At 45.4% G+C, this 25,787-nt stretch overlaps 1 protein-coding gene across 1 annotated transcript; it reads left to right on the top strand.

The window, feature by feature from the left end:
* The first annotated feature begins 2,607 nt into the window (after positions 1-2,607).
* On the top strand, positions 2,608-24,173 carry LOC147887823 (uncharacterized protein At4g28440-like). The gene is made up of 2 exons (XM_087393386.1): positions 2,608-2,880; positions 23,528-24,173. Exons 1-2 carry the CDS (start codon positions 2,655-2,657, stop codon positions 23,713-23,715), a joined length of 414 nt encoding a protein of 137 aa, XP_087249512.1. The 5' UTR covers positions 2,608-2,654; the 3' UTR covers positions 23,716-24,173.
* Positions 24,174-25,787: the final 1,614 nt, after the last annotated feature.

Below are 25,787 nucleotides of genomic sequence, written 5' to 3'. Positions count from 1 at the left end.
GATGTTGATCTTGAGGGAAGGTGTTGAGAGACCATGCTTAACATGCTATGATTACATGTGCATAGCACTAACACATATAGAGTGCTATAAAGGAAAGGGTTAGATGCCCTAACCCTAACCCTAAATGGGTTTGTATATATTCTACATTTTCAACTAAATCTAGTGTACAATTAGTCATTTGTGGTGTGCTCTCTAGCTATGCCCTCTCTCCTCATCTCCACTCTTCTCCTCTCCCCTCTTCATATTTTGTTAAACTCAAATACATACTAGCATATAAATCAAGAGGAATATATACAAAACAATTCATTCTACTCAAATTGTTCCAACTTTCAAACTTAGCTAATATGTGAATACGAAAAATTTTAGGTTTTTAAGGTCAAAATATAATAAAACATGAAAAGCTTTATGGATTTTTGAAATTGCCAAAATAAATCTCATATGTAAATTTTAAAATTTGCAAACACTTCTGTGTGTGTGTGTGTGTGTGTGTGTGTATGTGACACACAGACACACACACATGCGCGCATGCGCTCGCAGACACATACACTAGGTGCATGTGGCTGTGGACACTCCGCACATGGCGTAAAATGCCAAAATCTACACTATATATAATTGGCATTGTTCTCTCTCTAGAAGGCGATGCGCTCTCTATTTCCACACGTCATCTTCACGGAGCTCCCAAAAATGAGGTTTAAAAAAAAAGGAAGCAACAAAGCAAGAAGTGGCATGAAGGACTTACTAAGTGACACCCTCTCCATCCTCCCCACAAGCCTTGCCCAACATGCTCCCACCCCTCACCCACCACTCCCGCCCCTTTTTGAATTCTAGAAAAGCTTTTGAGAAATTCCGGAGAAGGTGCAATGGTGACACAAGAATGTGTAATGCACATGGTTTTGTTACTGCTTCCAAGTCCATTGCTTTCCAAGAACCAAGTACAATCATGTTGTGCCGCCGCAGCAGCAACAATGTGGGGGTCCCCTACTAGTATAACTAAGCCTATTTATAGACCACGACCCAACAAGTGCCCACAAACCCTTTACACACACACCGCTTGCCGAACCTGCATAAAAAAAGTGAATTGCCCATTGGGCATTTGGCTTGCATGTGGTGTGTAATGGGTTGGCCACCTGCTGGCAAGCTTGGCATTGTTGGAGGTACCGTGGATCAACTTATGATTGGCTAGTTTACTCTGTGTCCATTGTTGGGCAACTAACCTTGGCACCCCACGGAAGGGTGCTCCATGAAGTGGCAGCACATAAGAAAGAAGCTTTAGCTAGCTACGCGCTGTGGAAACCCCGCTCTCCCATTGGTTAGAATGGGCCCCTAATGACTGGCACCATTCAGTCTGTAAACAACCTAAAGTTAGATGGAAATTTGAAATCGTCAAAATAAATATCATATGTAAAATTCAAAATTTGGAGTCACTCCCCACAACCCTCGACAGTGCATATGACCGTGAAGTTTGAAGTTGGTGGAGATCAATCTCCACTGTTCGATCAAGCAACATTCCCTATTTTCGATGCACCAATAAGTGTTGAATGTATCTTAGATCCAATGGTCCAAAAATGGTGCTACACGCATGCACATTGTCAGATGAGGGACTAGATCACGATGGTCACACTCTTTGTTCTATGACACCCTTCTCAATGATCCTACATGTACATGTGGCACACTGACACCTCCCCACGGCCCTCTGTGTGGGAGAATGGGCCCTGGTCGACCTTTTTGGGTCATGAAGTGCCCGAAAAGTGGCTCGCGAACCGCTCATGTGGCTCGCAAAAAGTGGTTCCTAGAAAGGCCTCCATTGGCCCATTCCCCAATACGTGAACACTCCACACACACACACACACACACACAAAACATTCTCCGACTGCTCGCCACTTTCAGGGCATTTTTTTTCTTGGAAAGGCCTCCCATAGGCCATTCCCCAATAAGAGAACATGCGACACACACATGCTGCTACTTTCCTTCCCCGAAGCACTACACTTTTTGGTTGAAAACGGAAACAACACACACACACACACACACACACACACATTTTTTGGCGATGGGTTATTCCTGCGCTTCTTGTTTTTGTCTTATGCGCCAAGCTCTCTCTCCCAAAAACACAGCTGGAAAGTGCATTGCACAATTGTGCAAAAGAGTTTCGAGATCGTGATTGAACCCTCCACCTTGAGCCTGTGAGCTTGTTGCATTGCCACTGCACCATGTAGGTGCTTGTGCACGTATGTGTGCAAAGTGTAGCACATATGTGGAAATGCATGCGCACTTGCACCCCCAACGTCGGAAAGCTGGCTCCGACTGGCTGGGGTTCGCTGCGCTTGTAGAGGACAAAACTAAGAAATATGGGTGAAAATACACACAACACACAAAAGAAAACACACACACACACAAAAAAAAAAAGGGTATTCTTTGGCTCTCTACACACACACACAACACGGCATTCTTTGGGGCGCATGCGCGTGCGTGCACACACACAAAACACGGCATTCTTTGGCATGCTTGCACGTGCACGCGCACACACACACAACACGGCATTCTTTGGCTCTCTACACACACACACACACCCCCCCATACACACACACACACACACACACGCACACAGAAAACACACAGCGGATTAAGCTACACTGTGTGAGAGAGAATTTACAGCCATGGCCGATGCTCCAAACTCCAAGCTCAGACAGCCCACCTTCATCAAGGTGGAGGAGCTGCGCCCAGGCACCTCCGGCCACACCATCGTTGTGAAAATCGTCAGCTCCAAGATGGTCCTGCAGAAGGCTCGCCCAGACCTCCCCCAGCAACGCCATGTCCGAATTGCTGAATGTATCGTAGGGGATGAGACTGGCGTCATCGTTTTCACTGCGCGCAACGATCAAGGTATGCTCTTGACGTGTAATCCGGCAGATTTGATAACCGATGCTGCCAATCATGAAGCTAGAGTAAGCTGTTTGATTGCTTCTGCTGTAAAAGGCTGAGCGAGCGTAAATGGTAACCGATCTTGTCAATAACTGTTTGGATTAAAGGTTGCTGTAAGCCTGTATGCATCGGTACATGATTCCCATTCATGATCTACTCAGGGTTGCAGATGCGAATGCTCAGCTGTCAAATAAGCTCTTAGCCAAGCGGTTGTGGCTCGCAGCCTTGTCAAGTGCACCTGAAACCGTTGTCGTACGCCAGGATCTAGTTTTTGGAACTGCATCTAATGTCGGCATTGCATACAGTATCTTCGTTGAGTCCTGCAACTTTAAACCCGAGTTCCCCCTTGTCACCGAAGTCACCTTAATAGCATAGAATGACCACAGTGGCAGAAGCAGCATTACATGAATGCAACGGCGCTGCACATATCCTTGTGAAATGGGCTTACATTCTCTGTACTGTTGGAAAACATACCGACCCTAGCAAAGCTAAACACAACATGTAAATATAACAATGCCCTTTAATGCGGGAGATTTGCCAGAGTACTCAGTGAACTTGCTTATAGACTTGTGCAGATAGAAGAACAGATAGAGAACGCTTTCGGATCTAAGAGAGAATATGCAGATGTACAGCCACAATAGATCTCATCTATAGAATAGAAAATCTTACACAAAATATGTACCACCACCTGCAGCAAACATACACCGAGGTCTGGCTACAACAAGAGCTCTGTTTTCTGAACCTCTGCAGGAAAACTCCTTTTGGATTACCACGCGCCTCTTTACAAGATAGAGGCTGAGGGCTGCTCCTGCATGAACTTGGAATAGCCCCCACAATGGGGCCTTTTATAGGGGAAAAACCTCTTCTGGACTACCGACTGGCCAGTCTGTCAGCCCAACCTGTCTAGGGTTAGGCTGACCTGACCTAGGGCAAAATGGCCCCTCCTGCTGCCGGGTAGTCTGTATGACTGCTGCTGACCAGCCAGCTTTCCTGGCTCTATAATAGGCCATGTACTAGCACAATCTTCTGGTCTTTTCTGGCCCTGCACCAGCCCACCAATCTGCCCTTCCTCCAGAGTCCAGAGCCTATGGCAGCACCTGTCCCGCCCTCCACAGCAGCCAACCTGGCAACAGATCTTCCGTCCATGTGACTCCCCCAGGAAGACCCGTGATTTTTGCCTATTGAACCCCCTGAACAAGAGCTTCAACAAAGCAAAGAAGCGGGTGGAGTGAATGCGGTACGATGTGGCCCATTTGCTGACGTGTGAGTCATCTAGACTGATCTGAAGTAAGGAGCCCGAATTACGTCGAACCTAACAGAAGATACCTGAAGGAATCACACCACACATTTTGGCCAAAGTCCAGCACAAGCCTCGGGAGAATCTCCACAACGGTGGAAGAAGGTGAGGCGCTGTGGCGTGGAGTGCATGCCAAGTTGTAAGGGCGGGGAGTATTTAAGGAGGAATAGACCACTGTAAAAGGGTGTTCCACTAGTTCAGGGTTCTGCGTTGCAATTCCATGAGTTGTCACAGTTGTAGTTCCGAGTCTCAGAGTTAAGTAGTGATTTTGTGGTGTATGGAGTCTAGGCGTTCAGTACTAAGCCAATTATGAGTTGAGAGTGAGTCTTTGAAGGGTTCAGGTGTGTGGAGTTCGGCTTATCAATCTTGGATTAGAGCTCACTTGTGCAGGTATTCTGCTACAGCAAGGTTAGACAGGTTCATGTACCCTATTTGTTTCACTTCTCACTAGATGGCATTATTGAGATGGTTAGGTTCTCTTGGAGTGGGGCTGCCCAGTCCCAGGCCTCCTACTCCCTCCAAGTGCAGATTATTTGCCTTATAGAGAGTGGATAGATTCCATGTCTCCCATTTTGCATGCCACTCGTGTGTCAGGCTCCTACTCAAAATGCTTCATTTTAATATGTAGATTTTATTCCAATTCAACTTTGATAGTAATAATTTTAATCTAGAGTATGATGTGGCCAAGAGTTGAGATAATGAACAGAACACCCGTTTCTTCAAGTATTGTTATATTCTCTGAGCAAGTGGTACATTCTGCAATCACATTTCATTTCACATTTGTGCATTATTTCTCCTTTGCCTATGTACAAAGGTGCACATAGAGTCCATCTTTCACTAAGCAATGCTTCCTTGGGCAAATAAAATAGATATATTACCTCCGCAAAGACCTAGAGCACGGACACTCTGTACGAATGCACATTCCAGCAGAAGCAGTCTGCCTGTTAGCAACATTTCACGATTCTAATTCAAGTAGTCTACATGTTAGCAGCGATGTTTCTGGAGCAGCAGCAATACCTCTTTCTCTTCCACCTATCTTGGAGCAGCAGCAGCACTCTCTCTCCATGCCATGACTTAACTCTGAGGCTTTCTCTCTGCTCCCTGCATCACTTTTTCTGAGTTTTTCTCTCTCCAGCCCCAAGATCTCATCCATCCAAGCAAGAGGGGCTGCAATTGCACCAAGGGCTCCATAACCAAGGGAGCACAAGTGGAAGGGGAGTTTGCATATGTGGTTTGCTTATTTGCAGTACATTGTTCGCATTGAAATTTTCTCTTTTTCCAGAGATCTAGTGCTTGCAACTAATGTGGGATGAAGTTGTGATTATGTAGGCATCTTCCTTGCGGATTGAGGTGCCCATGGAGTCCAGTTCCTATTAGTTCAGCTTTTGAGTCATTCCTTGTGTAGCTCAGCCTGAGCACTCTCGTCCTACAGTTGTGAACAAGACCTTTGGTCTATGTCCAAGTCGAGAGTTTCGAGTCCAAGTTTGTAAGGTGCATTGCACCATGGTCTTGTATCTCCATTTCAAGAAATAAAAAGAGCTTGAATGGGGGGAAGGGGGGGGGGGGGGGGGTGTGTCCTAGCCCCTCAAAAACCAAGTGCAAATTCAAATGGGTTCTGCAAATACCAAATTGTGTATATCTCTTGGTTGTTACTCTCAATTGAGCAAGTTGTCTTAGTACCTCACATTTTGATGTTGACACTCCTACTCTAATCTACAGCTTCCTCTTTCCCCCTTCCTCTCACTCCTTTCTGCTATTCTGTCCCCCTTCTCTAAATGTGCCCCCATCCCTTTTCTGCATTCCGGATTCCATACTGTCAGTCCACTTGCTTTGTTGCTGTCCAGCCCATGACAGCTTTGCTGTATTTCCATTCCATTGAAACTTCCATTCTAACTGAGCAGTAAAGATGCCCTATTCACGCCCAGCCAATCCATGAAAACACTCATGTGACGTGTCTATCACTTTTGTCCTTGAGAGCTTATTGTAAGAAGATCCTCCATGGTTTTTGATCTTCTAACAAAAATAGGTCTGGCTCAGAGTTCCTGTTCCTTTTGCAATGGACGAAATATCTTTTTGCATTTTACTTCAAAAAACTCTCATGGCATAGACCACGCTCTATCCTCTAGTAATGTAGCAATTATGAATTCAAGTTCCTGGGTCCCAATTATTAACCTTCCACTATTATATTATATCCATTCAAATTTCCTCTGTTATATTATATTCATTCAAATTTTCTCTGTTGTATGGATGTTCCAACCAATAGGACATCCTTGCTTATTATCCTTTGTATCCATATATGTATGGATATCAATTTTGAAGAAGACACATATAAGATGGTGTTTCTTTTGAGAACTTTGGCCTTGTTTTTCTTGGGTGGCCTGCTTTAGTAGATGTGAAATGTAACCAACCAGAGGGTAGGCCACAGCGGAAGACTGATAGAGCGTCCCAAAATTACACGAGGAAGTGTTTATGGAATCCAAAACTTCTTTACTTGTGTTTACTCAACAACCATGTGTCTGTGTGCAAGCCAGTAAAGAGATTGTGATCCAAGAGAGATATAGCACCAACAAAAGATATATTTCCGTCCTCAAATGGACAAAACACAAAAGAGAGATTGAGAATCCTACCAAACCATGGTCCTCTGATATGGCACCTCTATATCCCTGAACTCGTGTGTTCCTTCCCGCGCTTCTGTAGACTTAGTCTCCATGTTGTGATCTCACCTTATCTCCGTGCCATGATCTCTCCACCTTGCTGCCCTGGATGTCAAGCCTAGGTGGGCAGCTTCTTGTGAGCTATGTCTGCAGGTCTTGTGCCACCTCTCTTGGACTTGTGGAAGCCCTTCTGGCTGGCCTTTCTCCTGCTCCAGTCTGTTCAAGACTTATGATGAATAAGGAGGCCCAATTTATAGGGGTTGGTAGCTCCCCATTCAGACTGCCAACCTCGTGGGGGGATTTGGGCCGACCCAAACAGTCCCCCCCCCCCCCCCTGCCGACCTCCTGGTCTGTAGATTTCCCCCTGCTGGGGGCACATTCTTTGAGGGCTGGCTGGCCCTGCCACGTGGCAGGCTGCCACTGGTCCTGCTGTTTCGCCTTCTGTCAGGCCTTTTCCACCCCACGAAGCTCCTGCAAGTATTTTCGTACATGCTGATGAAAGTTTCTGTACTGCTGCTGACATCAGCACCAGGTCAGCGTTATGATTCCAAGCTCTATTCTCTGTGCAATCAGGCCCTCTCCAGTCGTGGACAGCCGCATGGCATAGCCGTGCCAGATCTGCCCTCCAGGAGATGCTCCATCTGCCAAGTACTACTCTCTCTGAGCCGCCCACATGGCAGCCCATGTGGCAGTCACATCATCCTATGGTCCACCCCCCCTTTAATCTCCTCATTTGGGGGCTTACAGATGGGAGGTGACCAACCCTATACCAACACCCCTTCACACCAACACATCCTTGATGCCGACCCATTGATGAAGATGCTCCAAAAGCTCCCATGTTGTAGACCTCTGGATCATTGCGGTGTCGATGTCTTTTCCTGGCTTTTCATCCAGTAGCTCCTGCTCCGCCAGCTCCGGTTCCACATAAGCACATTTACCTGAGAGGGGGAAGAGGAGTGGAAAGGGAGCAAGAGAGTGAGAGTGAGAGAGACACAATAGTGCGGGTGTGAAGTAATGAATGAGCCACACCACAAACTCACTTAAGTTTTATTAGGATTAGGTTTACCCTATGACTGTCTTAAGACAGTCATAGGTGTCCTAACTTTTAATTCTTTAATTAAGGGTAGGCAATGTGCCTTTACCCCAACAACCTCCCACCTAAAGGCCAATGTGCCTAAAGGGGAGAAAAGAATAAAAATTACAGCAATATACAGTTACTGTATACAAGACCATAAAGTAAGAATGGTCTCATCCTAATCCCATGATGTGGCGGCAATGTGCAAACCGCTCTGTAGGCAAGCTCTTAGTGAGCAAATCTGCAGGATTATCATCAGTATGTACTTTCACAAGCTCAAGACGCTTGTCTTCCAGTACCTCCCTGATGAAATGATATTTCACTTCTATGTGCTTGGTCTTCTGATGAAAGACCGGATTCTTTGCCAACATGATAGCACTCTGACTATCACAATGCAAAACTGGCATATCTCCTGTAATGCCCAAATCTCCCACCAGCCGAGTAAGCCATATTGCTTCCTTGCAAGCCTCAGTGGCTGCAACATATTCAGCTTCTGTGGTTGACAGTGCAACGCATTTCTGCAACCGAGACACCCATGAGATAGCACCTCCTGCAAATGTGAAAATATAACCGGTAGTAGATTTCCGGTTATCTGCATTCCCTGCATAGTCTGAATCTGTAAAACCATGCACCAATGCATCCCTCCTACCATAGCATATGCACAAGTCTTTGGTACCTTTGAGATACCTCAAGACACCTTTCACTGCTTCCCAATGCCGCTTGCCTGGATTTGCCATATACCTGCTGATGACTCCCACCGCAAAAGCAATATCCGGACGAGTGGCAACCATGGCATACATCAAAGATCCAACTGCAGATGCATACGGAACCTTGGCCATTTCAGCCTTATCATCATCTGATCTGGGGCTGTCCTTACTGCTGAGTTTTAAATGTGGAGGCAACGGGGTACTAATGGACTTCCCCCCCTCCATTTTAAACCTCTGCAGTACTTTGTCAATATACTCTTTTTGTGACAGAAACAAAAATCCCTTGGACCTGTCACGAGTAATACGCATCCCAAGAATATGATTTGCATCACCCAAGTCTTTCATGTCAAAAGACTTATGCAGTTGTTTCTTCAAGGCAGTAATCTCATGCTGAGATTTACTGGCAATAAGCATGTCATCCACATATAGAATGAGTAGCATCAAACTGCCATCCTTTGCCCGTTTGGTGTACAAGCAATGATCGGTCTCACACCTATGATACCCTTGGGACTGCATGAATGCATCAAACTTCTTGTACCATTCTCTTGGCGCCTGCTTGAGTCCATACAAGCTCCTTTTGAGCTTACACACAAGCTGCTCTTTCCCTTTAACAGCATATCCCTCTAGCTGACTCATATAGATCTCATCATGGAGATCTCCGTGAAGAAAAGCTGTCTTCACATCCATCTGACATAAATCCATGTCAGCATGAGCAACAAGAGCCAACACTGCTCTCAAAGTAGTCATCTTGACTACAGGGGAAAAGATCTCATCAAAATCAATGCCCTTCTCCTGCTTAAATCCCTTGGCAACCAATCTGGCCTTATACCGAGGTAAAGCATTTGAATCCACTTTGACTTTGTAAACCCACTTGCATGGCAAAACCTTTCTGCCTGCAGGTAACTGCACCAAGTCCCATGTATCATTCTGAAGTAGGGAGTCCATTTCTGATTGCATGGCTTTCTCCCACTTCTTTTTCTCTGCTCTTCCCATAGCTTCCTTGAAGCTGGAAGGCTCACCACAATCTGTCAACATGATAAAATCAGCCACATTATTGGCTCCTGGAACAAACCTGACAGGAGGCCGTTGTGCACGGGAGCTCCTCCTAACAAAATGTTCCGGATTAGACTGCTGTCCAGCCTGTTCTTCATGAATGACAGGTGGCTGTACCACCCTATCTGGCTGTGCTACAGCTTCATCTGCTGGCATATCCAGTGGTACATCATTGGCAAAATCATCTGGCTGATTTCCAGCCTGTATACCCTCTTGAACAGGGTGATCTGCAGCAGGCTGCTGCTGCATATAAATGGGCATTCTTTGCTGTCCAACATCATCATAAATAACCCTCCTGTATTCCACAGGTTGCACGGGTTCCTTGTGTACACTATCTTCTTTAAAGATGACATCATTGCTGCGTATAATCTTCCGTTTAACGGGATCCCATAACCTGTACCCCATTTCACCTTCATCACCATATCCCATAAAGATGCATCTGATAGACTTTGGATCCAGCTTGGTGCGTAGATCTTTGCGTACATGAGCAAAGCACTCGCAGCCAAATACCCGTAAGTGCTTATATGAGGGTGGCTTGCCAGACCACACCTCCTCTGGCACTTTCAACTCCAAAGCCTTATTTGGTGACCTGTTAATAATGTGAATTGCTGTTTGCACGGCTTCTGCCCAAAAGCCATGGGGTAATGCAGCATAAGACAACATACATCGAACCTTCTCCTGAACAGTTCGATTCATCCGCTCACTTGCACCATTATGAGATGCATTATGAGGGGCTGTGAGTTCCTGTTTGATGCCCTTAGCTTGGCAAAACTGCACAAAAGCATGTGACACATACTCACCCCCATTATCGGATCTGAGGCATTTCAGCCTACGACCTGTCCGATTCTCCACCTGAGCGACAAATCTCTTGAAAGCATCTAGGGCATCTCCCTTATGCTTCAAGAAATAGACCCACACCTTACGTGTGGCATCATCAATGAAAGTAATAAAATATTTGGCACCCCCTAGTGATAACTGTGGCATCTCACACAAATCAGTGTGCACTAGATCAAGTGGTGCTCTATTCTGGGGAGTTCTCCTCTTATGAGGAGTCACAGAATGCTTGCCAAAAATACAATGATCACAAGTAGGCAAATCTGAAAAAGAGAGAGGCGGCAGATAACCCAAACGTGACAGTTCTTGCATTCCCTTAACAGACATGTGTCCCAACCGGCTATGCCACAATGAAACCTTTGGCAGCTCGGTTATGGCAACAACATGATTACCCACACTGGAAACATAAAGAGGGTACAAGGTATCACTCTTAAAACCCTCAGCCACTACAGTATGGCCATCAGTAATCACCCATTTGGAATCTCCAAATGTGGTGTGGTAACCACTGTCATCCAATAAGCCAGTGCTAATCAGATTTTTCTTGATTTGCGGCACATGGCGAACACCATCAAGCATAAATGACTGTCCATCAGGAAGTACTATCTGTATACTGCCAATCCCTGCAATCTGACATGCATAGTTGTTCCCAAGATGAACAACTCCATGAGTACCTGTGTAGGAAGTAAACCACTCCCTATGAGGTGTAACATGAAAAGAGGCACCTGAATCCAAGAGCCAGGTGTGCATGTCATGGCCATCAATAACCAAAGCATGTGCTATTACAGCAGAAGAGCATAAAACATCATGTATGTCACTGTCACTGTCCTCTGCTGCAACATTCACTGCATCCAAGTCAACTATCTTGGCCTTGCCTTTGCCTTTGCTTGCATTTCCTGCATCTTGTATTTCAGCCTTCTTGGCTTTCTGATCCCGTATGAACTTGAAGCACTTCGACTTCACATGTCCCTTCTTGCCACAATAAAAGCATTCAATGTCCTTTTTGCCACGGGACTGACTACGGGATTTGGACTTACTAGCAGATCTCCCCTTCTGCTGAGTCCTGCCTCTGTCCTGTACCTGCAAAGCACTTGAAGACTTGCTGCCCGCATTATTCTTCCTGCTCATCTCCTCCATAAGGAGAGAGCTCTCTACATCAGCATAAATAAGAGTGGCATTTGAGTTTGACAGGGTGGTTTTGAAAGTGTCCCAACTCTCAGGAAGAGTACACAACAAGAAAGTAGCCTTGAACTCCTCATCAAGGTTCAACCCCTGTGCAATCAGCTGTGTAAAGATAGCATTGAACTCACTCAAGTGTGAGGTCATAGCTGTACCTTCCTTCATGCGAAGATCGACCAGTTTCTTCAGCCAATAAACCTTACTGGCTGAGCTCTTTTGGGCATACAGTTCTTCTAGTCTTTGCCATAGACCATAAGAGGTCTTTTCAGCCTGTACATTGAACACAAGAGTGTCTGAAATAGTGAGCATGATAGCTGCCCTCGCAGACAGATCAAGCTCTTCCCAATCATCAGCTGCCATGTCAGATGGCTTGACACCCTTTACCCTTATGGGCTTAGCAATCTTCTTTAACAGAAGAACATTCAAGCACTGTTCTGCCCATAATGCATAGTTATGTGCTCCTTCCAGTTTCTTTATGTTCAGAATTGAAGAATCACCTCCTCCTGATGCCATATCAGATGAGGAAAGTACCTGACTCCCTGGAAGTAAAAAGACTGAATAAAAAAGTTCTGATTTCTCAGAAAAGCCTGCTCTATTCAAGAGCCAGAAGCACTCTCAAAGGTGCTGTTTTTACTGTTAGTAAAATCTGCAGCAAAACAGTAAATGTCCCTGCAAATACTGTACCTTCTGACAAACTGTTCTGAGCTCAAAAAGCCATAAAAACAGTTATTTCAGACTGCTGCTGCTGCTCAACAAGAGCTTAACAGTGCATACTTATCTGACAAAACCACCAACACTGCTGTAAACACTGCTGTACTGACTGTACTGATCACTTCTCCCACCTCAGATGAGGTATGTCACTGACTCAAATTGCAGAAATCACTTGACAAACACCCAAAAAACAGTAAATGACCCTTCAGCCTGTCACAAAACCTGCAACAGGAAATGGGATAAATCCCAAGCAATCACCCTTATACCAAGGGGAGAAAATGCATCTGAAGATCTCTGTAGGTAACCCAAGTGCTGTCAAACAAAGTCTGGGCAAAAGCCCCTTGATCTGACACCTGAACCAAGTGGAGAACACCTCAACACTGAGGTAGCATGCAATATGAAAATCTCTCTGACAAAATCATCCACCAGTGTAATGCATATACTGCCCTGTGTAGAAATGACACACACAGATCCCAACGTACAAACACTCAATGAGGAACCTTTTGAGCACTGTCAACGATGGACAGTTAGGGACCGAGTAAACTCGATGCGCCCTGGCCAAGCGTGGCTCAACTGAGGTTCTCTGAGTGTTGCACAAGAAATGTGATCTGCAAGAAAATGTCTCCTCAACACTGCGAAAATCAAGACAAAAGTGTGCTCTCTGGCACCACACTGCCTCAAGGCATACAATGCATCACCTTCCGGGCAAAAGCCCTATGATAAGATCACCCAAAAAGTGAGAATTTCACTCAGAAAAAGCATAGAAGCTCCTGCTGTCCTGCTGTACTTCTGTCCTTGCAGCAGGTACACTTCCCCCCAAAAAACAAAAAATTTCGACCTGCTGTAGGCACACTTCCCAAAAAAAAACGAGTCTCTGCCTGGCTCCCTACGCGCGCACACGCACGTCGAAGGAGATCCAGCTTCCTGGGTGAAGAACTGTCGTCCGTACAGTTGTACGGCAGTCCGTACGACTGTACGGACAGCCCGTACGGTTGTAGTAGGACTAGCTGCACACAGCAGCTAGGCAGCTGCCTGATGCAGCGTCGCGGTGTACAGCAGCTGCTGTACAGCTGTAGCAGCTGTTGTGCAGCTGCCTTTGGTGCAGCTCCGCCCTAGCTGCGAAATGCGCCGCCGCCACCCGTGCCCTAGCTGCGAAGTGCGCCGCCGCCACCCGTGAAGCCCTCGAAAACGCGCCGCTCTGATGCCCTGACGATGCCCGCGCAGATCTGGCCGCCCTGCAGTTCGCGACCGCCGTACGGCTCTGCGCCCTGGTCCGTACGGTCGTACGGACGAAGTACGGCAGTACGGAACTGTCCGTACGTCCGTACGGTACGGGTTAGGTCGAGGTAGAGGGGGCTGGGTAGGGAAGGGGGGAGCAAAGTAGGCTCTGATACCAGTTGAGAGGGGGAAGAGGAGTGGAAAGGGAGCAAGAGAGTGAGAGTGAGAGAGACACAATAGTGCGGGTGTGAAGTAATGAATGAGCCACACCACAAACTCACTTAAGTTTTATTAGGATTAGGTTTACCCTATGACTGTCTTAAGACAGTCATAGGTGTCCTAACTTTTAATTCTTTAATTAAGGGTAGGCAATGTGCCTTTACCCCAACATTACCTGGTACACAGGTCCATCCTTGGTAGCACCGGATGGCACCACCACCTTCAGTCACGAATGCACCTTTGTGGGTGTACAACTTGAAGTCCTCCAGGCACCATGTTCTCTAGGTCTGTTTCAACCCTTCCTCCCTTTAGCAAGGTCTGCAACCAAATAACATAGTCAGGAAATCAAGTCCCAAGCATACCCCCATACTCCCAGGCGATTAGTATCCATGTCTAGTCCTGGTGTACAGCCTGAAGTCCTCCAGGCACCATGCTCTCAAGGTCTGTTTCAACCCTTCCTCCATCTGGCAAGGTGTGCAACCAAATAACATACTCAGGAAATCAAATCCCAAGCATACATCCACACTCTTGGACGATTAGTATCGATGTGTAGTCCTGTGATGTCCCCCTCTTAAGTCACAAGATCCATTTGGCTCTGAGTCCACAGGTCTTGACAAAGAAGCCTTCTCTGTGTCAGTAATACCGGCCAAGCACCCAGATGGCTCCAGGCACTCATCACTGTCCACCTTCACAAAGTTTTTGGCTCTTGTTTTAACCATATCTCAATGTCATATATCCGCACCAAAACACTAGGTTCTGCATACTTGTCATGTGCATGGATTGGTATCCGACGTGTACTGGGTACACAAGACTAGCTCAGGTAGCTTGGGGAGGCTTAGAGCTAGGCAGGCTTGATTCTTGGGTTGAGTGGCAAGGGTACGAACTAGTTTGAGGTCTTCGCTATTTTTGGCGCTTGGGGCCCGAGTCTATATAAGGGGCCCAGAGGTTCAGTTCTCAGAGAGCCGATGGGAGCAAGTTTCATTCCCAGGTGCTAGGTTTGATCCTGGATTGAGACGCGGACGCGCGCCTGCATCATAGCGCCGGAGTGCGCCATAGGCTGGAGCAGTTCGTTCGCAGCCAAGGGGTGAGATGTGGGGTGCGCCATGGATGGGAGCAGGTCGCAGGCAAGGCTGTGCTAATTCGGGGGAGGGGGGGGGGGGGGGGGCTGGATGCTAAGAAAAGCACCACCCCTCCAACTTAGGAGGGTGGGCTTTTTGGCTAAAAAAAGCAGCACCCCTCCAACTTAGGAGGGTGAGCTTTTTTGCTTTAAAAAACACCACCCCTCCAACTTAGGAGCGTGGGTTTTTTTTTGGCAGCTGAACTCTCTAAGAGTTGCGCCCATCTATTCTAGAGCATAGCGCAGCAGCAGCTCCTCCCCTTATCATGACCCGTGCGCAAGTCTCTACCCCTCTCCGCCTCTCTTGACGATTCCACTCTCAGGTACCGCCTGCTGTAGATTTCCGTGCAGGCCAGCAAGGAGCTCGGCTCCTGGATTGACAGCCTCCGCCAGCCCCTTCTTCTTTCGACCAGCTAGCCTCTTTCTCTCATCCCCCTCTGTTTCGTCAGATTTTTCTCTCTGGTCCAGTCTCCTAGTTTCGAGCCCACCTGTCCCTTCTCTTCTCTCCGCCTATTTTCTTCTTTTCAGATCAGATTTCAGTCATGGCTGATTCTGTAGACCCTGAGCTTGCGATGGGAGACCAGGATATGAACTACCATGTGGAGGATGACCAGGGTCTCTACGATGATCTGATTACGAAAAAAGCCTTCAGTGAATTCACCACTGCTTTTGATGGAAAGTTTGAGCAAGTTAACACGAATCAAACGGGGTTGACATAGCAACTCCAAGGGATTCAAACTACACTCACACTTTTGGCTAGCACTGTTGAGGCGCTCACGCATGTGGATGCCATGGCTTCAGTGTTAGGTCCAAACATCACTGTAGATCCTTTTCCCGGAGATCAAAAGTCTCGTACCAAGGAGGTTATTGACACTTGGTTGCACAAGTGGCAAGTATTCACCCTTACCCAGATGACAAGAAATTACAGCTTGCAGCCGGATTTATGTCAGGAAAGGCTTTATTGTGGTGGAAGGAACTCCAACCCAAGCCTGGAACATGGATAGAATTCGAAGGGGCAGGAAAGAGTTTCTGAAGAAGGAGGAAGATTACGATATTGTAGGCAAGCTCAAAGCCCTCGATATGTCCAAGCTGAATTTGACTTTTGAGGTTTATCTTCAGAGGTTTCGGGATTTGCAGACTAGAGCTACAAAGATGGATCTAGTGACCTTATTAGGTTTCTTTGTGGACGGTTTCTCGTACAAGTTACAGATCAAGAACAACAAGTGTACCACGTTGCAAGAGGCCATGAATTACATGCGCATTTATGATGATACCATGGCCAGTGCAAAGGGAACCACGGTTGCCGATACGGTTGGGAAGAACAAGAGGAAGTTCTTCCAGTCTACCACTGGTACCGGGGAGTCGAAGTCTATAGACAACGCCTCCAAGAAACATTTGACTCAGGCGAAGAATGGTTGTGCCCGTTTTCTTCGTACCTTGAAGCTAAAGAAAGAGGGACGTTGCTTCATCTGCGAGGAGCGGGGCCACACTAGGAATGAATGTCCTAAGCGTAAGAACCAGAAGCAAGCGCCGGGACCGAAGCTCCAGGCAGGTCCGGGTACCAAAGCTAAGGGAGCTAATCAAGTTTCGATGACAGGTATTTTTGTAAATGTCATTACCTGCCGACTTTCTTGTAATTGCACTTTTAATACTTCGTTACGATCACACCTAAGAGGTGCAGCTTCCAGTTGGGAAGCAGTTTTGGGATCGCAAGATTGGAGCGCTTTCTATTCGGATTCAAGAATACACAGCGGCTCTTACGTGCTATGTCATGCACTTGGAGTATGTGGACTTGTTAATCGGAATAGAGTGGTTTAAAACCCACGATATTCGGATTGGATGGAAGGAACATACTCTTTCTTTTTTGAATAAGGACACCCAATTTTGTATTCAGTGTGATAATATTCCCTCTTCTCAGGGACCTATTGTATCTGCGATGCAGCTTCAGAATATATTAAACAATTCTCATTATGATGTCTATCAGTGTGTTTTGATTCTGCTTTCTTCATTTGTTGTCTCTGTTAATAACAAGAATGATTTAAGTGTGTTTGAACACCGTGAATTGAGAACGTTGTTAGATGATTTCATGGATGTATTCCCTGCTCAATTGCCGGAAGGTTTACCTTCAGAACGGGCAGTAGACCATCGCATAGATTTAGTACCTGGGGCTCAACCTCTTAGTGTTCCACCTTATAGGATGAGCCAGCTTGAGGAGGATGAGTTAGCTTCATAGCTACATGGTTATCTGAATATGGGCTATATTCGCCCAAGTAAATCACCTTGGGGAGCAGCTATTCTCTTAAGAAAGAAGAAAGATACTTCATGGAGAATGTGTATAGATTATAAACGATTGAATAAAGTGACAATTAAGAATCGATATACTCTACCTCGTTCCAATGATCTAATAGACCGTTTGGTCGGAGCGAAGTATTTCACTAAGATTGATTTGCGTACGGGTTATCACCAAATCTGTATCTATGCTAAACACATAGATAGAACCGCATTCCGAACTAGGTATGGCCACTATGAGTTTCTTGTATTACCTTTTGGTTTGACCAATGTTCCTGCCACCTTCCAGCAAATGATGAACGATTTGTTCCGAGATTTTCCGAGCAAATTTGTTGTAGTGTTCTTAGATGACATCTTGGTATATAGCTGAACGCTAGAGGATCACATAGGACACCTCCGGATGTCTTAGTTATTCTAAGACAGCATAAGCTCTATGCCAAGATAAGTAAATGTGACTTCTTTATGAAGGAGATCATTTACTAAGGACACAAGATTTCTTCTGAAGGTATTAGCATTGATCTGGATTGTATCAAGAAGGTTTTAGAATGGCCTATCCCTCAGACTATGAAACAACTTCGTTCTTTCCTAGGATTTACAGTATTTCTACGGAAGTCTGTGCGTGATTATTCACACATCACGGCACCCTTGACAAACATATTGAAGGGTCGCGAATGCAGGTCTACTCAGCCGATCTCTTGGAATGATGCATTGAACAAGGCTTTTGAAACCTTGAAGTTAGCGATCAAGGAAGCACCCGTTCTTGCATTACCCGATCCTACCCGGCCTTATGTTTTAGAGGCCGATGCGAGTGATTTTGCGATTGGGGTAGCTTTATTCCAAGAGGGCAGACCTGTAGCTTTTGAGAGTAAGAAGCTAGACGATACCCAATATCGTTGGCCCACACTAGAAAAAGAACTCTATGCAGTCGTGTATGCCCTGAAGGTTTGGAGACACTACTTGTATGGTTCGAAGTTTCTTGTATTGACCGATCATCAGTCAATCAAGTATGTGTGTGATGGGTCTGAATGAGGGGACGGAAAGCTAGATGGGCATAATTAATGCAAGATTTTGATTTTGAAATACGTTATCGCAAGGGTTCGTTGAATAATGTGGCGGATGCCTTAAGTCGAGTCAAGTTTGTAAATGCTATGTCATTTATAGAAATATCCTCAGACCTATTTCAATCCTTGAGAGGGCTTTGTGCAACTGATAGTTATTTCAGTTCTTATTGGCAGAAAGTCCAGGATGGGAGCTCCATGGTTGACCAAGACTCAGGGATTGTGCCCCCTACAGTACAGGTGGCGCGAGGTCAGTGGATGATTAGGAACGGCTTGCTGTTTCGGAATGGAAAGATTTGTGTGCTAGATGTTCTGGAACTTCGATTCAAGATTCTCTGGGAGTGTCATGATGCTTCTAGTGTTGGACATCCGGGTATACATCGGACTCTGTCTCTTGTGAATTGGCCTCGTGCATTTATTGAAAACTATGTGGTAGGTTGCTGGGGGTTGTCAGGTTACTAAGGCATAACGCCTTAAAAGCGGGGGTTTATTACAGCCATTGTAAATTCCAGGCAATAAATGGGAAAGTATTTCCATGGATTTTATTACTAGTTTGCCTCGAACGCGCAAGGCTCCATTTGGGTCAGAGTCGACCATTTGACAAAAATGGCTCGATTCTTACCTACTAGAACAACTATTTCAGCAGTTCAGCTGGCTCACGAGTTTGTGGACCATTTGTTTAAGCTGTATGGTTTGTCCTCTGACATAGTCACGGAAAGTTTACAAGTACCTTTTGGACACTTGTTTTTGAGAAGTTAGAAACTACTCTAAGTCTGAGTTCCTCAAATCATGCACAATTCAATGGTAGTACAGAGAAGGTCAACCAATTGGTTGAAGATATGCTTCGGGCATATGTTTCTAAGAGACAGTCTTCATGGGAAGATTATCTACCTAAGATAGAATTCGCTTATAACAGTGCAAAGCATTCAAGTACTGGTTACAGTCCTTTTATGCTTATGTACGGGTTTCAACCTAAGTCACCAGTTATGATTGGGTTAGAGGGAATTCAAAATGATGCTGCAAAGACGACCTTGCTAGACATGCAGGAAATGTTGCAGTTTGCCAAAGAGTCTATTAGAAATGCCCAAGATCGGAACGGATTTTATGCTAATAGACATTGTTCACCTAGTCCCGAATTTTATGCTAATAGACATTGTTCACCTAGAGAGTTCTATGAAGGAACGATGGTATATTTGCGAATTCCCAAGAATCCAAGAGCTTGAGTACTGGTTTGGTTCCGAAATTATCCCCCAGATTTGTGGTCGGTTCAAGGTTATTAAAAGAATTGGACCAATTGCATATCGACTAGAATTGCCTCCTGATGTTAAAGTACATCCAGTATTTCATGTCGCTAGACTAAAAGAAATATTGGGTGCGGATGATGAACTTGTTTCTCCTCAAGAAATAATAGAAGTTATAGATTTGACTTTTATTCCACACACGAACCTGAGTGTATTCTTGAATTTCGTGACAGACAGATTCGTAATAGAACTATCACGGAATACAAGATCAAGTGGAAGGATCATGTTGAGGAGGATGCAACATGGGAGACATTACAAAACCTCCAGAGGACATTCCCGGGTTTTTTAACGAACTTAGGAGTGAGTTCTTAGAGGAGGGGAAGTATGTCATGTGCACGGATTGGTATCCGACGTGTAGTGGGTACACAAGACTAGCTCAGGTAGCCTGGGGAGGCTTAGAGCTAGGCAGGCTTGATTCTCGGGTTGAGTGGCAAGGATACGAACCAGTTTGAGGTCTTCACTATTTTTGGCGCTTGGGGCCCGAGTCTATATAAGGGGCCCAGAGGTTCAGTTCTGAGAGAGCCGATGGGAGCAAGTTTCGTTTCCAGGTGCTAGGTCTGATCCTGGATTGAGACGTGGACGCGCGCCTGCATCATAGGAATCTTCATATGTCTCAGGTAATGCGAGATTGGAAGGAATGGGCCTTCTTCGAAGGCAGAAGGGGAAGTGTGGGTGCTTCTTCAAATCTCGGACACAGATTGTTGGAAGGTGGTGGACAAGGTGTACTGAAGCCAGAAGAGTACTTGCTTCAGAGCTCGGTGAGAGTTCTTGGTCCAGGTTATCTTGAGATATTCATTTGTTGCGGACCTTGCCAAATGAAGATTGGGTTAAAACAGACCATCAGAGCATGGTGCCTGGAAGACTCCAAGCTGTTCACTCATTATGAGGGGGACAATTGGAAGATCGTGGTGGCTGGATTGCTTGAGTTCGAAGGCGGGAACATGACTGAAGGTGGTGGTGCTAGGAGGTGCTATTAGAGATGGACCTGTGTACCAGGACGGTGTGCGCAAGCGGAACCACACCCGGTGGAGCAAGAGCCACTGGCTGAAAAGCCAGGAAAAGATTTCGACATCAAAATGTTCCAGAGGACTACAACCAAGGAGTTACTGGAGCATCGTCATTGACGTCTTGGCATTGGGCCAAGATGTGTCAGTGAGAGGTGGTGTTGGAAAGGTCACCTCCCCATTTGTAAGCCCCCATATGAGGAGAGCATGGGGGAGGTAGACCAGGGGATATTGGGGCTGCCACATGGGCAGCACACAGTCTGTCATGTGGGCAGCTGTCAAAGCAGGATCCATGGGCCTGCAAAAGAGGGTGGTGGCATGGGCAGGTTGGAGGCGCCTGCGTGGCGGGCTGCCTGGCAGAGGAGCATAGTTACCATCCGAAACGGAAACGGAAGAAACGGAGTTTCCAGCCCCTTGCAAAACGGAAACGGAAGAAACGGCAATATGATACAATTTATGTATAAAAATTTATTTTTTATACATAATATAATTATCAATAGAGTGCAAATCATACATAATACAATTATCTATACTTGAAGCTTCAAGCATCAATGCATCATTCATGCCTCTATGATTCTAAATTCTTGAATGATGCTTCAATAATATGAAATCAACATGTATCATGACTAACAAGTTTGGCATTACAAGAATCTGAAATTTAGGAGTTTGAAGTACTTTAAACTTAGCACACAAGTTGAAACTTGAAACTTACCACATGCACCACATGCTCAACACCTATCTCCATAATGGCTGTGTGTAAATGCTCCCAAATATACAACCCTGTAATCACTGTACCTGCAGTGGAAGCGTCTATGGCTCTCAAGAACATGGTTTCCTTGCAAGAAGACACTAAAATATTGTACACATTCCTCCTGCGTGCATTTGACCATCCATCGCATAAGAGTGTGCATCCATATTTTTTCCAAGTCTCTTTCAAGGGCTTCATTTGGTCTTCCACACATTCCGTCTCTCTTCTTAGCTCTCTTGTCCGCAAGGCCTCATATGTAGGCCCTTCCCATTCATACCCAATGCGGCTTACGGCTCTCATGGCCTTCCTCCATCGTGTAGTCTTCGCCACATGAAAGGATATTGCACACTGTATGAAGAGCTTTGTGAGCTCACTAGTGGCCTCCTTCACTGCTTGCTTTTGCAAGCGTGCTTGAATGCTAGACCTTTGCAATGATCCTCTTTTTCCCGCACTAGCATCCACACTAATTGATCCATGTGGCAAGGGTGTTCTTGTAGCACTAGGACCCGTGCTCGATGTAGTTGATGCCCCTCTACTTCTCTTTGCAGAGCCCAATGTGCTGGCATCATCCAATGGCTCAGTGTCAGTAGCCTCTTCTTCATCTTGCAGCCCTTGCCCTCCACTTTTTGCAGCCAAGGCTGCCATACGCACATGCTTCCATTCTGTTAGGCCACCTTTCACTGGAGTAGGCATGAACTCACAAGGTCCTACATCCTTGCTGGGAACACCTGCTAGATGGTCTTTCACCCGTGTGACAGACCCCGTTTTGCTTATGCCGCAATAGTTGCATCTCCACTTCTTGGAGCCACCGCCTCCTTTATAACTATCCAGGAGGGAGACATGGACCCAATAAGCATCTCTCGGCATTGAGGAGGATGGAGAGGTGAGAAGGAGGATGGAGAGGTCACAAGTGCGAAAGGATGGAGAGGTAGAAGGAGGATGGAGAGCTCAGAGGTAACAGGAATGATCGGGGAGGAGGGTATGAAGGAAGAAAGAGGGGTGAAAAGATGGAACACAAGGCTGAGAGGATTGAAGAGAATTCTTCCTTCGACCTCTGCGAAGCTGGTCTCCACACAATCCACTACTTCGATCTGAAAACACCCTTCAAAGTAAATGCCCTTCTTTTTACTCCAAAAAACAGCCCGTACCTTCTCAACCTCCGCTTTGAACAGCTCCCAAAATGCCTCTGTAGCTTGCTGGTTCCAGGTCCTCTGCACCGCACAGGTTTTTGTAGCCAACCTTTGGCTCTGATACCATGTGAGAAGTGCAGCGGTGCTGAGCAATAATGGAGAGAAGACAGCAAACAACTTTTAGAGCAGATTTGAAAACAGAGAAAACCAAGACTTGCACAAGGATCTCCTGAAAATACTTCCGTACATGCTGACACAGGTGTCTGTACTGCTCCTGATGTCAGCACCAGGTCAGCACAATGATTCCAGGCTCTATTCCCTGCACAATCAGGCCGTCTTTAGTTGTGGACAGCCACATGGCATAGCATACCGGATCTGCCGTCCAGAAGATGCTCCATCTGCCAGGTACTCCTCCGAGCTGCCCACATGGCAGCCCACGTACTGCCCATGTGGCAGCCTCATCTTTCTGTGTTTTGTTGTGAACATGCTGCCTATACGGCAGTCGAACTTCTGCCCATGTGGCAGCTGCATGATCCTATGGTCCACCCCCCTTTGCTCTATTATTTGGGGGCTTATAGATGGGGAGCTGACCAACCTTATTCCAACATGAGAGCCACATGGAAATTCACAAACATGGGGGAAATTTTTTAAGGAAGAACTATGAATAATTTTTTGTGAGCTCATTTTTCTTCTCTTCGTTTTCTCTTTTATTTTCATTGTAGAAGTTTGGACTTCAGAAAAACAAAAATTTGAATTTGTATGACTGGTTATATTCTTGTCTTACAAAGGTATATATAAAAATTATGAAGAGGAGACATGAGAGGTTAATTGACCTGCTTGAAGGGATAAAATATTGCTATTTTGATCAAATAGTTGCTAATTGATTTATCTTCTTTGTCTGTCAATGTCCAAAGGCATGGTAGTCTCTAGCTTAAAACTAAGGCTAGGTGAAATCTGATTGCAGAAGTTGAGTTCTGCCTCGGCTGATGTGTGTTTTTTGGTGTCTACTGTGGCCAGTGGATGTGATGGTGGAGGGAGAAACTGTAATTTTGCGCAATGCAAAGATTGACATGTACAAAGGTTCTATGCGCCTTGCTGTAGATAAGTGGGGAAGAATCGAGGTGACGGAGCCTGCAACTTTCACGGTTAAGACAGACAACAATCTGTCTCTGATTGAGTTTGAATTAATAGTTGTGGATGAATGATATCTACCTGACATCAAACAACTCTGCTGTAAATTAAATACAGTGGCGAGAGCCACAATTTGGGCCCCAATGATTGGCGGATTCTAAAATTGACATGCAAAGAGAAGATGCTCTTTAATTTTGAGCAGGGTAAAATTTGCTTTCCTCAGCTTACTGAATAGAATGAGTATCACTTTTTGTGTGTTTCACAATCAGCTACATTAAGCACTTTTTCTGGAAGTATCTCAATTGAGTGTAAAAAACTCAAATAAATGGTTGACATGGGAGGATTTTAGAGGTTCCTATCCTTTATAGCATTGTCCACGTGGAGTAGGCCCTGAATTTGTTTTGTGTCTTGACATAAAATAGAAAGTGAAGGCAGAACGTAAAGGCAGCGTCAAATATATGACTGCAAGATGCAAGCTGCCAAAGAGGAGTGTCATGGCTTGTGTCCATGTATAACCACAGTGATGTTTATTCTTGGAAGCTTTTGAAGTGTATTCTTGTGAACTAAATTACATTAATTCGACTTTCACTGTCATGCTACGTTGAGAATTGATTCCTCCTTCTCATGATGTATTTACTGCTCATAACATGATGTTAGATTTGATGTCCCAGATTTTTGCAGGCTTAGGATATGAAGTCCAAAAAATGGTAAATTTTAGTGAGATTTATTTGAAGGTCTTCACATCCTAGTAAATGCTATTTGCCTTCTCTTCCTAATCAAGTGTTGAGTTGTTCAAGACATGGATGGATTTTATGTGATGACTAGTCTCTGCCAATAAGTATGGCTAGGGGGAGAGCAAGCACAAATCTAACTCTTTGGAGCAATGCGTAGCGGTTGCTTTGCTTGATGGAGATTATTGATTTGTCAATGACGTAAAAATTGCACTCAGTGTGGTGTCTATCTGATACATGATCCAATATCTGCATGATGCTTGAGTATCATCAAGCCAACATTATCAAGGCAACATTTCAGTGACTATGGCTTTGATGAAAATTAACACCAACATCCATACTATAGAACTGGTGTCAGGTCAGGTGTTTCCGGGCATGTAAACTGAGTGTTCATCTTGGCTCCAACCCCAATCAAGGTTCCTGCCTTATAGTTCCACATTCTGAATCTCCGTAGAACGCCAAGACCACTTCTGTTGAGATTTGTAGATCTTGTCCGATTCTTGCCAAAACCGACCCTTGACATATTTCTCATGCTTCTTTGCTCTTGTGACCCGACCACCAAGATTATGAGGACATGGAGGATGATGGTTCCCCGTATTCCAGAATTTTATCTCAACATCATGTTTATATTGTGCATAGCACTAACACAAAAGAGTGCCAAAAATGCCCGAGTGTTGGAAATCTTAAATTTAACGGTTTGTATATATTTTTTCAAGTAATATGATGCATAGTTAGTCATTTGTGGTGTGCTCTCCAGTTGTGCCCTCTCACCTTAGCTCCAATCTTCTCCTTTCCCTCTCGATATTTATTCATGGTATCAGAGCATCTTGGCCTTTTGTTGAGGCATTGTGATCCCTTGTGAGAGTGAAAGATTCATTGTATTTCTTGTGATTGATAGCGGAGTTGTGAGGTCTTGAGAGAGAAAGAGAGAGTTCCTTGGTTCTTTCAATCAAACTCCTATTGAGAGAGAGAGAGAGAGAGAGAGAGAGAGAGATGTATTAACATTTGCAAAAAGACCTCACAGGTCCCATAGAGAGAGAGAGAGAGAGAGAGAGAGAGAGAGAGAGAGAGATGTATTAACATTTGCAAAAAGACCTCATAGGTCTATGGGACAAAATTCAAACACCAAAGAGTGGCCTACATTTGGACTAGAGAATCCGGGGAGTGGACAAAGCTCATCTTCTCTCGGGTTATTAAAGGCCAAAACTACATTCTTAAACTATCATAAAGCGGCATTAGTTTTAAGACTAAAGAGTCTTTGGATTTGGATTTGAACTCCCTAGTTAGTGCTTGTGCATCAAGGTAAACTCCCCATCCTTGCTTTGCGTGCTTCCTTTACTTTAGTGAGTTAACTATTTCTTCATTTGAGTTGAATCGGAGTGAGCTCCTCAGATATCCAAATCTATGTACCCTCC

Source organism: Dipteris shenzhenensis, chromosome 22, assembly GCF_047967505.1.
Source record: "Dipteris shenzhenensis isolate YYH24624 ecotype China chromosome 22, Dip_SZ_1.0, whole genome shotgun sequence".
In the NCBI taxonomy this organism is placed as follows: Eukaryota; Viridiplantae; Streptophyta; class Polypodiopsida; order Gleicheniales; family Dipteridaceae; genus Dipteris; species Dipteris shenzhenensis.
Note: the sequence above shows the minus strand (reverse complement) of the source record. Positions and strands in the feature narration are given on the sequence as shown.

What these genes read in the sequence shown, in the direction of transcription:
- LOC147887823 (XM_087393386.1), top strand. Translation starts at nt 2,655, where the DNA reads ATGGCCGATGCTCCAAACTCCAAGCTCAGACAGCCCACCTTCATCAAG. An exon ending in CACTGCGCGCAACGATCAAG is followed by an intron (nt 2,881 to 23,527) that starts GTATGCTCTTGA and finishes TACTGTGGCCAG; the next exon opens with TGGATGTGATGGTGGAGGGA.